Source organism: Pelodiscus sinensis, chromosome 2 (assembly GCF_052426305.1).
Source record: "Pelodiscus sinensis isolate ZL-2025 chromosome 2, ASM5242630v1, whole genome shotgun sequence".
Classification (NCBI taxonomy): Eukaryota; Metazoa; Chordata; order Testudines; family Trionychidae; genus Pelodiscus; species Pelodiscus sinensis.
In genome coordinates, this window is record NC_143053.1 from 262,620,947 (window position 1) to 262,634,921 (window position 13,975).

At 53.4% G+C, this 13,975-nt stretch overlaps 1 protein-coding gene across 2 annotated transcripts; it reads left to right on the forward strand.

The window, feature by feature from the left end:
- Positions 1-335: 335 nt before the first annotated feature.
- Positions 336-10,241, forward strand: LOC149525496 (GTPase IMAP family member 2-like). Of its 2 annotated transcripts, none has more exons than XM_089775962.1 (3): positions 336-429; positions 3,968-4,004; positions 5,560-10,240. In XM_089775962.1, exons 1-3 carry the CDS (start codon positions 394-396, stop codon positions 6,354-6,356), a joined length of 870 nt encoding a protein of 289 aa, XP_089632088.1. In that variant the 5' UTR covers positions 336-393; the 3' UTR covers positions 6,357-10,240. The 2 variants fall into 2 exon arrangements, with proteins under 2 accessions (XP_089632088.1, XP_089632089.1); XM_089775963.1 differs by having other exon boundaries at positions 340-429; positions 5,563-10,241.
- The last annotated feature ends 3,734 nt before the right edge of the window (positions 10,242-13,975 follow it).

Consider the following 13,975-nt stretch of genomic DNA (forward strand, 5'->3'; position numbering starts at 1 on the left):
GGCTAACGGGCACAAGGGAGCTGTTGGCCTCCTACCACCCGCCATTTTGGATAGAGCGAGGTTGGTGCCTCCGCCGCCTGACTTCAGACGAGTGGTTTCCAGCTGTGGGTTGCTCCACCTTGGGATTTAGACACCAAAGGCCTTCAGCAGGCCAGGCTTAAGGCTGCAGCCTTCTTGCCAGCAGTTCCACTGGCTCCATGCCGGCTTTGTGGCTTGCGGTCTCAGGTGCCGTCTCTCCCCATGCTGGGTGTAGAGAGCTGAGGCATCTCACCCGGCATGTGGGGATCCCAGGGATTTGCAAGCTGCCTCCACCTGAGCTGTTGCAACAATCAGCCCCTTTGTCTGTTGGTTTTCCAGGAAGAAGCTGTTTCTGGTCCCTGCTTCAGGGGAGGAATGGCTGACTATCAATCGTTTGGAAAAACTACCTGGGTAAGTACCAGCCATGGAGAAATCCACAGAGGTTCTCAGGTGCGGTTCCTGTGGTTCAGAACCAGTTCGATAGAGACACCAGTCTTGTGATCTCATGAGAACAGGCCCTTCTGTGACGGCCCGTGGTTGGTAAGCTTGGTAATAGGCTAGGACAGAGGCCTGCCACACCTGCTGGTACTGCAGCCCAAATTGGTCATCTCCTGCAGCAGCCAGCCTGGCCAGACTGAAGGAGCCGGCAGCGGGGAGGGGCTACAGGCTGAAGGGCAACAATTCCCCTTATCCAGCAAATTCCCTAATCTGGGATCAGTCAAGTCCCGAGGGTGCCGGGCCAGGGAGGTCCCACCTGTAACTGGGGGTTCCTCCATGCTCTGGTGGATCCCACTGCTGGAGCTGGACTGGAGCAGTGACAGATGCACAAAGAGCCGAGCTCCGGCACTGCTGGGAACGGGGGTCTCCAAGCTGGCGGGGGAGGGCGGACAGTGTTACCCGCAGCTGCTGCATGTCTAAAAGTCTGAGCAGGGAGCCATGTTAGCCTGTAACTAAAAAAAACGGCATAAACAACAACAGCTAAGGTGCTAGAGGACCGCTGCTGTTTTGCGGTTTCTGTTATGGGACAGCTTAGGGCACGGAGAAATCCAGGAGCAGCCCTAAGCTACAGATTGCTTCGGCCTATACTGGGTGCGTGATTCAGCCACGGACACTGCGCCATGCCTGCCAGCTCCGCAAAGTGCTGCCCTCGTCCAGTCCTCCCACCAGCTGGGTGCTCCAAGCACGGGGCTGCCCTGGCGGTGCTTCGGCCATATGCAGCAAAGGACAAACAGAGCAGCGCATCATCTGCATGTTGCTAACACTGGCAGCCCACTGGCGAGCACATGGGACAGGCCCCCTCTGTGCTGGATCCCCAGCAAATAGGAGCGTGGGTGGAGGCCGAGTCTTGGGCCAGCACCTGCCCCGTTCCCAGCCTATGTAAGCCCGGGGCAAACAAATGTGCCCTATCCAATCCAGGGGCCCCAGCCTGTGGGCCGGGCAGGCTGCAGTTGTAACCCTGTGTTCTTCCCTGGGTCACCCAGGGGCAGCCACACTCACCCATGGGCCTGGGCGCCAGATGGTTTCACATGAAAGGAGACCCTGAGTACCCCAGGGGTGATGTTGTTCAGTTGGGGATCCCCTCTCCACCCCTTGCTGCAGCCCCTTGCTCCTACAGGAATATACAGTGGTGGTGCCTCCACCTGCTGGCCCTGTACACACTTAAAGCTGCGCCTTGGGAGCCTCCAGGAACCAGCTTTTCCCAGTACTAATCTGGATTAATTCCAGACAACCATTATAACTAACACAGAGCTACTGGCTTACACTAGAATTAACCACGTTCAGTCACAGGGTGTAACAGACTAAATGCGAATAAGGTCGATTGACAAAGGACACTGAAATAAAGGGAACTTGTCTCAGGGGCATTTACACTGTCCCTGTTCATCCCTGCGTGTGCCCTGCTCCGGATCTCAGAGTCCCAGACTCGTGCTGGCCTGGGCGCTTACAGATCAGCAGCTGGAGGGGAGGGTGTGTGTGTGTGTGTGTGTGTGTGTGTGTGTGTGTGTGTGTGTGTGTGTGTGTGTGTGTCAGTCCAGCCTGAGCAGCCAGGCCAGGCCAACCAGCAGCTCTGGTTCCCTGGGCTGCTCCCCCTGACTCCCTCTGGACCCAGAGTCAGTCTGTTTGCTGGGCTCCGTCCCAGGCAGCCCTGGGCCAAACAGCCACAGTTACTCACAGCACCTTCCAGGCAGGGTTCTGCAGGCCCTGCCCAGCCACAGGCACCGCCAGGGTCCCTTCCCTCTGGGGACAATCCCCACCAGCCCCTGAAGTAGCCTGCTACATCCCAGCCACAGCAGGCTCCAGCTTCCAACAGCATCTCCAGGTCTGGAAAAGGCTCCACACCAGCCATCTGGCTCCTCTCCCTAAACTGGAGCCTCAACTCTCACCCTGCACTGCCTGGAAGAGAGCAAAAGTTTCCCTCCTCTCCCTCCCAAGGCATCCTGGGAGTTGTAGTCTCCAGGGCCAGATTGCAGCACCAAGGTTCCTCCCAGTAAATGTCAGAGGCTCCTTTAATAAAGGGTCCTACGCCGCCTGTAAGCCCAGCCCTTGGGGCCAGGCTAGGCAAACAAAAACCCCAGGGTCCCCTTCGGACAGGGCAGGGCCAACACACGAACACAGGCAGCAACAATTCTTGGGCCAGGCCCTAGCGCAGGGTGGTGCAGACAGTCAGACGCAGTTTGTAGTGGCAAGGGGGAGCAGCCACCCAGGAATTGGGGTGACAGGGGGGCACAGCCTCCCCACACACACTCCACTGCATCCCGGCCCAGGGCCCTGGCACAGGCAGGACTGGCTGCTATGGGGGTCAGCGGGGATCCAGCCCATAACACGCTGACTCCCTCCAGCACCATTAACTCAGCCTGACTCCCATTGGCTGGACCCCCTCCACGCTCTCCCTCAGGGTATACCAGGCTCCACGGCAGGTCGTCAGGGTCAGCAGGGTCCGATCCCTTGGGGAAGATCAGCAGGGTTCCCTCATCGGTCTGGGGGCCCAGCGGTCCGGGCCAGTCCTCAGCACCCTCCCAGCTTGGGAGCGTAGGGCTGGCCTCTCCTTCCTCTTAGGAGCCCTTATTTCTACAGCCCTCAGCTGGGCCCTAACTGGCTGTACCTGCCTCAGCAGGGGGCTTTGCTCTCAGCCCACCCCGCGCGCGGAGCGTTAACCCTTATGGGGCCAGTGCAGGGCAGACACCCTGTCATAGAGCACTGCGAAGACAATGCCGGCGCCAAAGCACAAGCTCCGTTCCCTCTGCCTCAGGGACCAGCCATCAAACTAGTTCCAGAGCCCTTTGCTGATGGAAACGTTGGTGTGTCCAAGGCTGCAGTAACAGGACTGACTTTCCCAGACTCCGTTTGAGCCGACCTGTACTTAGAACAGCCATTCTGCCCCATGCCGGCCCACACGCAGATGTGCTGCAAACACTGACGGTGGTTAAACATGAATATCAAGGTGCCATGTTCATGAGCTCCCTTCACTGACCAGAATCAAACTTATAGCAGTGACTAAGAACATAATCCAGCCAGACTGGGTCAGACCAACGGTCCATTTAGGCAAGTGTCCTGTCTGCCCACAATGGCCAATACCAGGTGCCCAGAGGGAGTGAACAGAACAGGAAATCATCTTGTGATCCCTCCCCTGGCATCCATTTCCAGGCAAACAGGCTAAGGAAACCATCCCTACCCATCCTGCCTAATAGCCAGTGACAGACCTAACCGCCAGGAATTTATCTAGGTATTTTTTGAACCCTGTTAAAGTCCTGTCTTCACCATATCCTCTGGCAAGGAGTTCCACAGGTTGACTGTGCACTGAATTAAGAAAAACTTCCTTTTTTTTTGTTTTATTCTTATTACTATTCATAATTGTCATTGATGCATTTTTCTAGGGAGTTATTTTGCCATATGTTGAGTTCCTTGGGTAAAGCATGTGTTTGAATAACACATTTTATTGCAACTATTTCAGAGCAAGACGGAGGAGGGGATGCAGAGAGGAGACGAAGGTAAGAGTTACCCAGGATTTGGTCAGCTCAGATGTCCCTGAACTGTAAAAGCGTGCCACCCATCATTATTTTAGAGGCCCCAGCATGGTTGCAGTTCCAGGGGGACTGGCAGTGACATGTCCCAGAGAACCCCCACAGAGAAAATCTTTCCCCCCAGGGTCTGTACTTCCATCCACATGTCGGGCTGCTGCAGGAGCTGCCCCTGTACCCAGCCCCTGCAGCTTGTGAGAAAGGGGATGAGAAGGGAGGCAGGGCAGGGCCTTGTCCCCGTCCAGGAAGAGTCTGTGTGCCAGCGATGTGCCATCCCCAGCTCTCTGTCATTTCCGCCGAGCTGGACAATGCTTGTTCTACAGACTCCAGCCCAGCACCGTGCAAACAAACACATGTGAGGCAGGCTGGCCCGTTCGCCCCGCTCCACAGCGCGAGGGAAGAGCATGAGGCCATTTGTAGCCAAGATCACCTGGCTCCCTGTGTGCAGCAACACAAGTGGGCTGTGCAGGGAGACTTTGGCGTGGGCACGGCAGGCGTTTGGCAGGGAGCCCAGCAAGGCCGCGCCCTGCCCCGGGGGATGAAAGAGGAAGGCCCAGAGCGGTTGTGCAATACTCTGAAAAACGCGTGTGAGGAGCGTTGGTGCAGAGGACGGGCTGGGACAGCGCAGGGGCTGGCGAGGAAGGAGGCGCAATGAGGGGGCGGCGTTCTACAGACATTTCTTGAGGGTGGCGAGAAGGAGCGGAAATACGCTGGGGAAATGCTCAGAGGTCTGAGAGGCCCGAGCTCCGTCCGGAGGAGGACGTGGCCTGACCAGAACAAGGGTTTCTTTGGATGCGCTTTGTGTTTGTATCTGACTCTCGGATCCAGGACAAAGAGCATCAACCCCAGGACCAGGGCTTATCTGTGTCCCACCAGAGACAGGTGCTGTGGTTGGACAGTGAGGAGTGTGGTGTAAGAACCGGCCCTGTTGGCCAGGGGCTGACTAGAGAGAGAGAAGTTGCAGGCTCAGCCCAACGGGGAAGGGAGACACATTCAGGGGCCATGTTGTGACTGGACAGAGGCCCTGGGGCGTGTTGGGGAGGCCAGAGAGGAGAACGGTGCATAATCCAGGCAGAACACATGGGCTCTGGGATGGAACTCGGAGGTCAGACTGGAGAGGGAAGGAAGCTTCTGGAGGGGCTGAGGGGAAGGACAAGGTGGATTTGCACGTGGCCGACGTGCGCAGAGTGAAGGTGGGAGAGGGCTCAACAACTGCCCCCAGATTGCAGGGTTGAGGGGTGGTGGGAATGGGGGGGGGGGTTGAGAAAAGTGTCAGAAGGAAGAAGAGACGTGCAGGAGAGAGGAGAAGGGGCTCAGGTTTGGTCACGTTCAGTCTAGAATGAGAGGACATCCACGGGGACAGAGCCAAGCAGAGATGTGGGGCGGGAGGGACATTAGTTACTCTGGGCCTCTCGGCCCCAGGGCACGCTGTGCACGTTAATTAGCAGTTGTATAAATAGTACATGTGTAGGACTTGTCTCTTTTATCTGTGCAATGACGCTCTGACTGTCCAACCTGTCGCCAGCAGCCACAGACGACGGCAGGAGATCCGAGCTCAGAATCATCCTCGTTGGCAAAATCGGAGCTGGGAAAAGTGCCACGGGAAACACCATCCTCGGAGAAAGAACATTTGAATCCAAACTTGGAGCAACACCAGTGACCCTGACGTGCAAAAAGAGGCGAAGGAGCTGGAAGGGGAGGGAACTCGTGGTGATTGACACACCTGCCATCTTTGACCAAAAGGCTCACGACATGATAACTTGTCGAGAGATTGTTCATTGTGTGAGGCTCTCCGCCCCAGGTCCCCACGTGCTGGTGCTGGTGACCCAGCTGGGCTGTTACACTGTGGAAGACATGGAAGTTGTGAAGCGAGTCCGGGAGATCTTTGGAGATGGAGCCATGAGGCACACAGTCGTCCTGTTCACCCGGAAAGAAGAATTAGGGGTCGGCTCCCTGCATGACTACGTGAGACACTCAGATAACAAAGATCTTCAGGCGCTGATTCAGGCGTGTGGGAACCGCTACTGCGCTTTCGACAACAGAGCAACCGGGGCAGAGCAGACGGAGCAGGTTTCGGAGCTGGTGGAAATGATCCAGAGAATGGTGCAGGAGAACGGGGGCGGGTATTACACCAATGAGATGTACCTGGAGCCCCGTTTAACTGAGCAGAAAGTGAGAGGTTACATTGGACTCAATAAGAGAACCGGGCTGCAGACCGAGGAAGCTGCTTGCATCAAGCACAGGAAAGAGATTTGGGGCGTCGTGGCAGTTGTTGCGCTTATTGTCGCACTTCTTCTGATGTTACTGTTTCATGCTTTCTGATTTTCCTCAGTTACTAACAGCCACTGATAGCGTCTCAGTGCAACCGAACCTGACTGCTTCCCAAACCTCGCACCTCGGCTTCTCAGCACCCGCACCGTCTCCAGTGCTGCCCATTCACACAGAACATGAACAGACTCTGTGCTCTTTATTAACTCTCTGCTCTTTAATAACAAAGTCGATTAGGATCGTTTCAATGTGCGGAGCCAGTTTCTATGCCCAGTGCTGAGCGCAGCAACGCCTAAATACGTGCAAAGTGGGTGTCTGCAAGGCATTTAACGTGGAGTCAGCCTTGGTTTTTTACGCATCTAGCAGCGACAATGCTAAGATTGTTTCCTTAGTTTACTTACAAATCTAGAACATAAGAATGACCAGACGGGGTCAGACCAAAGGCCCATCTAATTCAGTGTCCTGGCTGCCCACAGTGGTCAACGCCAGATAGCCTAGAGGGAGGGAACCATCATGTGATCCCTCCCCTGTGACCCATTTCCAGACAAACAGAGGCTAGGGACACCGCTCCTACCCATCCTGGCTAATAAGAGTTGATGGACCCTGTCATGGGTCCTTCCCCACTCTGGCATGATAAATGCAGAAGTGGGGGCCAGCAAGTGTACCCCAAAGCCTTATCTACCAGGCTTTGGTATAAAACTTTCCCCAAAATCTTAAAACCCTAGATCTTGGGAATAAAACTTCCGCTGCCACCACACAAATGTTGCTAAAGAAACCAAGGGAAAGATCATTTGGGAAATCTCACCCCTAAAACAAAAATCAGGGCACACCATTAACCACTGCCAGGTTAATAAAAAGAAAGGAAAGAACTTTTATTATTACAACAATATTCCTGTTGCAAGCATAATGACTAGATAGGAAGGTAACAAAATATACTCATGGAGAAACTCCATGGGCCTAGAACTTAGTTACAAAGAAAAGCCAAAACATCTTTTAAACAGTGCCAGATCTCAGATCCCAGACCCAACCCTTAAAACAATAAAACCTAACGAAACTGCCTAAACTTTACCCTACTTACAGAAAATGAGGAATGGTGTCTTGGAGAGAGAGAGAGAGATGCTTGTCCCTCTCTGTAGCTGCACAGAACTCACTCAGAGAGACAAAAGGAGAAAGGAAAAAACCCAAATTCTTTTGTCCCAGGTTGAAAGTCCCACCTACATTCCTATTGGTTACTCCAAATGGCTAGGTGTAGTTAACCCCTTAATCCTCAGGCTGCTGGCTAACCCTCATAATCATGACAGACCCAACCTCCATGAATTGTCTAGTATCTGTGATTATTAAATTAATTTCTCCTGCCAAATCCAGGCTGTGAAGCTAAGAAAACATGAGTCCCAATTGGCAAAGGGTCACTGTCCTATAACAGCAACTCCCATGTCACCTGGCTACCACCTGACACTCAGAGGCCTGGTTTACACTAGACCAGGCAGGTCAGCTTAGATACACAACTCCAGCTACACAAAACGCACAGCTGGAGTTGGCTTACCTTAAGCTGTGTCGTAGCGGTGTCCACATAGTGAGAGGCTCATGGGAGCACACATTCCTGTCAGCTTCACTTACTCTTCGCAGAAGGAGAAGTACCAGCCAGCAGGGGCTTTCTTCAGTGTTTGATTGAGCAAGTCTACACTAGACCCATTAAATCAAATGCCAGAAGATGGATTTTTGGAGCATCGATCTTCTTATAAGTGTAAAATGTATCTTTGTGAAGAAGGTCACATGAGTGATCAAATGAAAGCTTTTAGCACATTGGTCACTATAAGCATCACATGGTATGTACAGGAAATAATTCAGTCGTATGGATGTACTAAAGTGTGTCAAAGACAGGGTTTGACAAGGACAGTTGACGAAAGGCCTTTGCATTCATGAAAGTCAGATCTTGGCCATGTCAGCCAGTGATGCTGCGAAGTAGCTATAAGCAAGACACTGATTTGATGAAATTAAATTGCTGGAGTTGAAATCTAACTTTGTAGAGGCATAAGAACATAAGAATGGCCATACTGGGTGTGTCTACACTGGCCACTTATTCCGGAAAATCAGCCGCTTTTCCGGAATAACTTGCCAGCTGTCTACACTGGCCCCTTGTATTTCCGGAAAAGCACTGACGATCTACTGTAAAATCATCAGTGCTTTTCCGGAAAAAGTATGCTGCTCCAGTTCGGGCAAAAGTCCTTTTCTGGAAAACTGTTCTGGAAAAGGGCCAGTGTAGACAACACAGATTTCTTTTCCGCAAAAAAAGCCCCAATCGCGAAAATGACGATCGGGGCTTTTTTGCGGAAAAGCGCGTCTACATTGGCATGGACACTTTTCTGGAAAAAGTGCTTTTCTGGAAAAGCATCCTGCCAATGTAGATGTGCTTTTTCTGGAAATACTTATAACGGAAAGCTGTTCCGTTTTAAGCATTTCCGGAAAAGGGTGCCAGTATAGACGTAGCTGGTCAGACCAAAGGTCCATCTAGCCCAGTAGCCTGTCTGCTGACGGTGGCCAGCACCAGGTGCCCCAGAAGGGGTAGACTGAAGACAATGATCAAACACTTTGTCTCCTGCCATCCCTCTCCAGCCTTTGACAAAACAGAGGCTGGGACACAATTCCTTACCCCCTGGCTAATAGCCTTTTATGGACCTAACCTCCATGAACGTATCTAGCTCTTTTTTAAACTCTGTTATAGTCCTAGCCTTCACAGCCTCCTGTGGCAAGGAGTTCCACAGGTTGACTATGCGTTGTGTGAAGAACTTTCTTTTATTAGTTTTAAACCTGATACCCATTAATTTAATTTGGTGTCCTCTAATTCTTATATTATGGGAACAAGTAAATAACTTTTCTTTATTCACCTTCTCCACACCATTCATGATTTTATAGACCTCTATCATTTCCCCCCTCAGTCTCCTCTTTTCTAAACTGAAAAGTCCCAGTCTCTTTAGCCTCTCCTCATATGGGACCCGTTCCAAACCCCTGATCATTTTAGTTGCCCTTGTCTGAACTCTTTCTAAGGCCAAAATATCTTTTTTGAGGTGAGGAGACCACATCTGTACACAGTATTCAAGATTTGGGTGTACTACAGTTTTATAAAGGGGTAGTAAGATATTCTTCATCTTATTTTCTATAACTTTTTCAATAATTCCTAGCATCCTATTAGCTTTTTTGACTGATGCTCCTCCCCAGCACTACACATAAGTCTATCTAGATGCCTCGAGAGATCTGCAATCTTCGCACCGGGCAGGCAAGTGACCATACGGTTCTCCCGGTCATAACAAACCCAACTATCTATGTTTCTAACGATCGAATCACCCACTACTAACACCTGCCTCTTCCTAACTGGCATTCCCTCCCCCTCAGAGGTATCCTCAGTGCGAGAGGATACCACAACATCCTCTGGGAGGAGGGTCCCAACTATGGGATGGTTTCCCTCTGCTCCCATTGACTGTTCTTTTCCCCTGAGCCTTTCATCCTCCTTAACAGTGCTGGGGCTGTCAGACTGGAGGTGGGACAGTACTACAGTGTCCCGGAAAGTCTTATCAACATAGCTCTCTGCCTCCCTTAGCTCCTCCAGTTCAGCCACCCTGGCCTCCAAAGCCCAAACTCGGTCTCTGAGGGCCTGGAGCTCCTTGCAACGGGTGCACACATACGCCACCCGCCCACAGGTCAGGTAATCATGCATGTTACACTCGACACAATAAACAGGATAGCCCCCACTCTGCTGCTGGGCTGCTGTCTGCATTTTCTCCTATGAATAGGCAGGTTATCCTTTTGAGTGATTTGTACTTACTCAGAATCACTGAAATCTCTGTTTTTGTTAATAAACTTCTTGTTGCTCACAAGTACAACTCGATGTTGTAATAATGAAGCCAAGTGTGAACCCTCAGTTGAATCAAACAGGCTGGTGTGTACACTAGGAGGGCGGTGAAGCACTGGGCTGGGTTACCAAGGGAAGTGGTGGAATTTCCATCCCTAGAGGTGTTTAAGTCTCTGCTTGACCAAGTCCTAGCTGGGATGATTGAGTTGGGGTTGGTCCTGCCGTGGGCAGGGGGCTGGATTTGAGGACTCCTGAGGTCTCTGCCCGCCCTGGGGTTCTGTGAGTCTACAGTGTCTCCTTGGAGCCGGTGAACTTGGTGAGTCCAGGGAGAGCCCAGTGACCGGGGCTGGGCAGTGAAAGGAAATGTTCTTACTGGGGATTGGGGAACTGGGGTGCAGCAGGGTTCCCCACAAGGCAAGGCGGAGGCTCAGGCAGAGAGGTACCAACGTGACTCAGAACTCTTGGCGGCCTGGGAAAGCATCACAGTGAGGTCGCATTGGCAGGACTGGCACTTGGCTGAGGTCCCCGCTCCATGCCCTGGTCCATCAGAGTCTGCAAGAGTCCCGGCTGAGACGGCTGGAAACAGACCCCCCCACCACCACCAAAAGTTCCAGTTTTGCTCTTTTCTCTTTGCTGGTCTCGGGGGATAGCAGTGAACTCGAACAAGTATGTAACGCGCGGGGCAGAGAGACCGTGAGGCTAGAGCTGGCCAGACGGGGTTAGAGACGCGGGCGAGGAGCATGGGCAGGTGAAAGGAGCAGCCGAGCCGAGACGGAGGCAGAAACGCAGCAGCCAGTGGACGCCCACCAGACGGCCCTGGGACCAGAAGAGAGGAAGGGGGTGGGGGAAACCGCTCAAAATGCTGTCGACAGAGATGCAACCCCCCAAGCTGTGGTCAGACGTGTCCAGAAGCCTCCCAGACAGGACACGTCGTGCTGGAGTCACAAGGAAGTGATTGCGTGGGAGAGCTCCACATTGGGAAGAGTCTGTAACGTTCGGAACATTCCCGATAACCGTCCTTCTAAGCACTGCAGGGTGTTCAGTTGTCTCGGGGGGAGGGGGGAAGGTTTCAGCAGCAAAGGGCAGTTGGTGGCAGGTCCAGGAGTATTGGGGTGAGGATCAAGTCAAGTCCCTTGTCACATTTGAGGGTGACTTTGTCCCAAACGTCTTGCAGAAGAAGGTTGGAGCCACCCGAGAGGCAGCCCCTGAGCAGAGCGGAAGACAAGCCCTGCGTCCATGGCCCAGCAGAAAGGAAGGAGCCGCGCATGTGCAGTCACCCCCAATTCAGAGACTACAATGATCCAGGTTTCTGTGGGTATCACCAGGGTGGTGCATCCCCCAGGCCTGTGATACGCCAGCTGTCAACGAGATGGCCTCATGCCGAGGGTCCCAAACATTCCTGCTGCGGCCTCCTCCGGAGATTCCTGTCCCCTGCTTGCTCCCATCCGTCCATGCATGAGCAGGGTCCGCCTGAGCTTTCCCCGGCATCGATGGGACCGGGGTGAGAGGACAGCAGGAGCCTGCCAGGTTTGCACAGACCCAGCCGCTCTGCCAGGTCCTGGCTGTAAATCACTGTAGGACTCTGGCTGTCCTTGGCGCCCAATCTCGAAAGGTGCAGAAACGCCCCCAGGAGAGGGGTTATGAGGATCAAACACGAGTGCTGGTTGCCAGAGCCCGTAGCACAGGGGTCCCGATGGGTGAGTGTTCCCAGACTGCGCAACTGGCTAATGCTATGCCCAGCTCATGTGGCACCTGCTGGTGCTGGACATAATCATGGGTGGTGGGTGAAGGCCCCACTAGGGAAGGCAGCTGAAGCCCTGCCCCTTCTGCCCAAAGCCACACCCCTTCCCTGAGACCACACCCCTTCACAACCTTTCCCCCTGCCCCAGCCAAACCCCACCCAACCCCAGCTGAGGGCCAGGGCTGCCACGTGGCAGGGCCCTGGGCTTCCCCCAGCCTCCGGGGAGTCCGGCTGCCATGTGGCCTGGCGACTGCTCCTCGCAGGTGGCTGGGCAGTGCAGGCAGTTTTGGGAGGGCTATGCCTTCCCTTACCTACATTCCCTGCTGCCCAGGCTCAAAGGCCGCCCCCCCCTCAGGGGTTGGAGGTGGCTGCACCCCTGAACTCTGTGTCTTCTCAGGCCAAGGGCAGCCAATCAGCAGCGGGGTGCAGTGAGGACAGGCTCTCATCTGACTTTCACACACCAAGGAGGGAAACTGAGGACACCGCCCAGCACACCGGGCGGGGTGAGGTGCATGTTTGATCTGGCTCCCTGCTTTGGAATCGTGGGTCTGGTATTTTCCTCGGCCCAGGACACGCTCCAGGCATGTGGCCCCAGCAAACGCAGGGAGCCCCCCTCCGCCCCAGCACCGCACAGAGAGCGCCCAGGTGCCCCGGCCTCTCGCCTCTTCCTCCTTGTTCTCCCAGCAGGGCTGCAGAGGCGGGAGCTGAAGCAGGCTCTCCTGCCCCTCCTCCGGGGGTCCCACCTCCCAGGGTGCAATGCAGGGCTCTAATGGCCTTCCAGCCCGAGCTGCTCGGCACCCAGCCCCGAATGCAGAAACAGGAAGGGAAAGAGAAACTGGCCTGGAGGCGGAGGGGGGTCGGGGACAGGGAGCCTCAGTGGCAGCTGACCCAGGGGAAAGGGAACAGAAGCCACTGCAGCCTGTGGCTGGTGACCAGACGCCCAGTGGCGTCAGTGCCTGCTACGGGGACAAGACCAGGAATGGAGCTAGAAACCCACCCGGGCAGGTGGCCTCTGTCCCTGGGTTACTGCCCTGCAAAGAGAGCCTGGGCCAGATCCTGCACCGCACTCAGGACTACATCAAGAATAGCCTCTCCCGTTCTGGGTTCTGTACAAGAGGCTCCAGCAAGCCGTCATTTAAGGCATAGAGAAATGTTATCTCTGCATCTCGTCCTGAGGGGACATGTACCCAGTCAATATGGGGATAATAGAAATCCCCCATTATTACAGAGTTCTTTATTTCGGTAGCCTCTCTAATCTCCCTCAGCATTTCAGTGTCACTATCACAGTCCTGGTCAGGTGGTCGATAATAGATCCCTACTGTTATGTTCTTATTAGGGTATGGAATTACTACCCATAGGCTATGTCTACACTCGCGGCTTCTTGTGCAAGTAATATGCAAATGAGGCTAAGCATGGAATATTGCCAAGCCTCAATTGCATATCTAATGAGCCACCATTTTTTTCAGAAGAGGCTCTTGTGCAAGAAGGAGAGTCTACACTGCCCCTTCTTGCACAAGAAAAACCCTCTTGTGCAACGCCGTTCTTCCTGAGAAGTAATAGGTGTCACGGCGTTGCACAAGAGGGCTTTTCTTGCGCTAGAAGGGGCCGTGCAGACGCTCCTTCTTGCGCAAAACCCTCTTCTGAAAAAAATGGTAGCTCATTAGGTATGCAAATGAGACTCGGTGATATTCCACGCTGAGCCTCATTTGCATATTACTCGCGCAAGAAGCCGCGAGTGTAGACATAGCCATAGTGATTCTATGGAACATGTTGATTCACTTAAGACATTTACTTCATTTGAGTCTACATTGTCTTTCACAGATAGTGCCACTCCGCCACGCACACGGCCTATTCTGTCCTTCCGATATATTTTGTATCCCGGTATGATTGTGTCCCACTGATTGCTTTCATTCCACCAGGTTTCAGTGATGCCTATTACGTCAATCTCCTCCTTTAATACTAGGTACTCGAGTTCACCATCTTATTACTTAGACTTCTAGCATTTGTGTAGAAGCACTTGAAAAAATTGCCACTGCTTATTTGTCTGCCCTTCCCTGATATATTAGATTCTTGTATATGTGATTG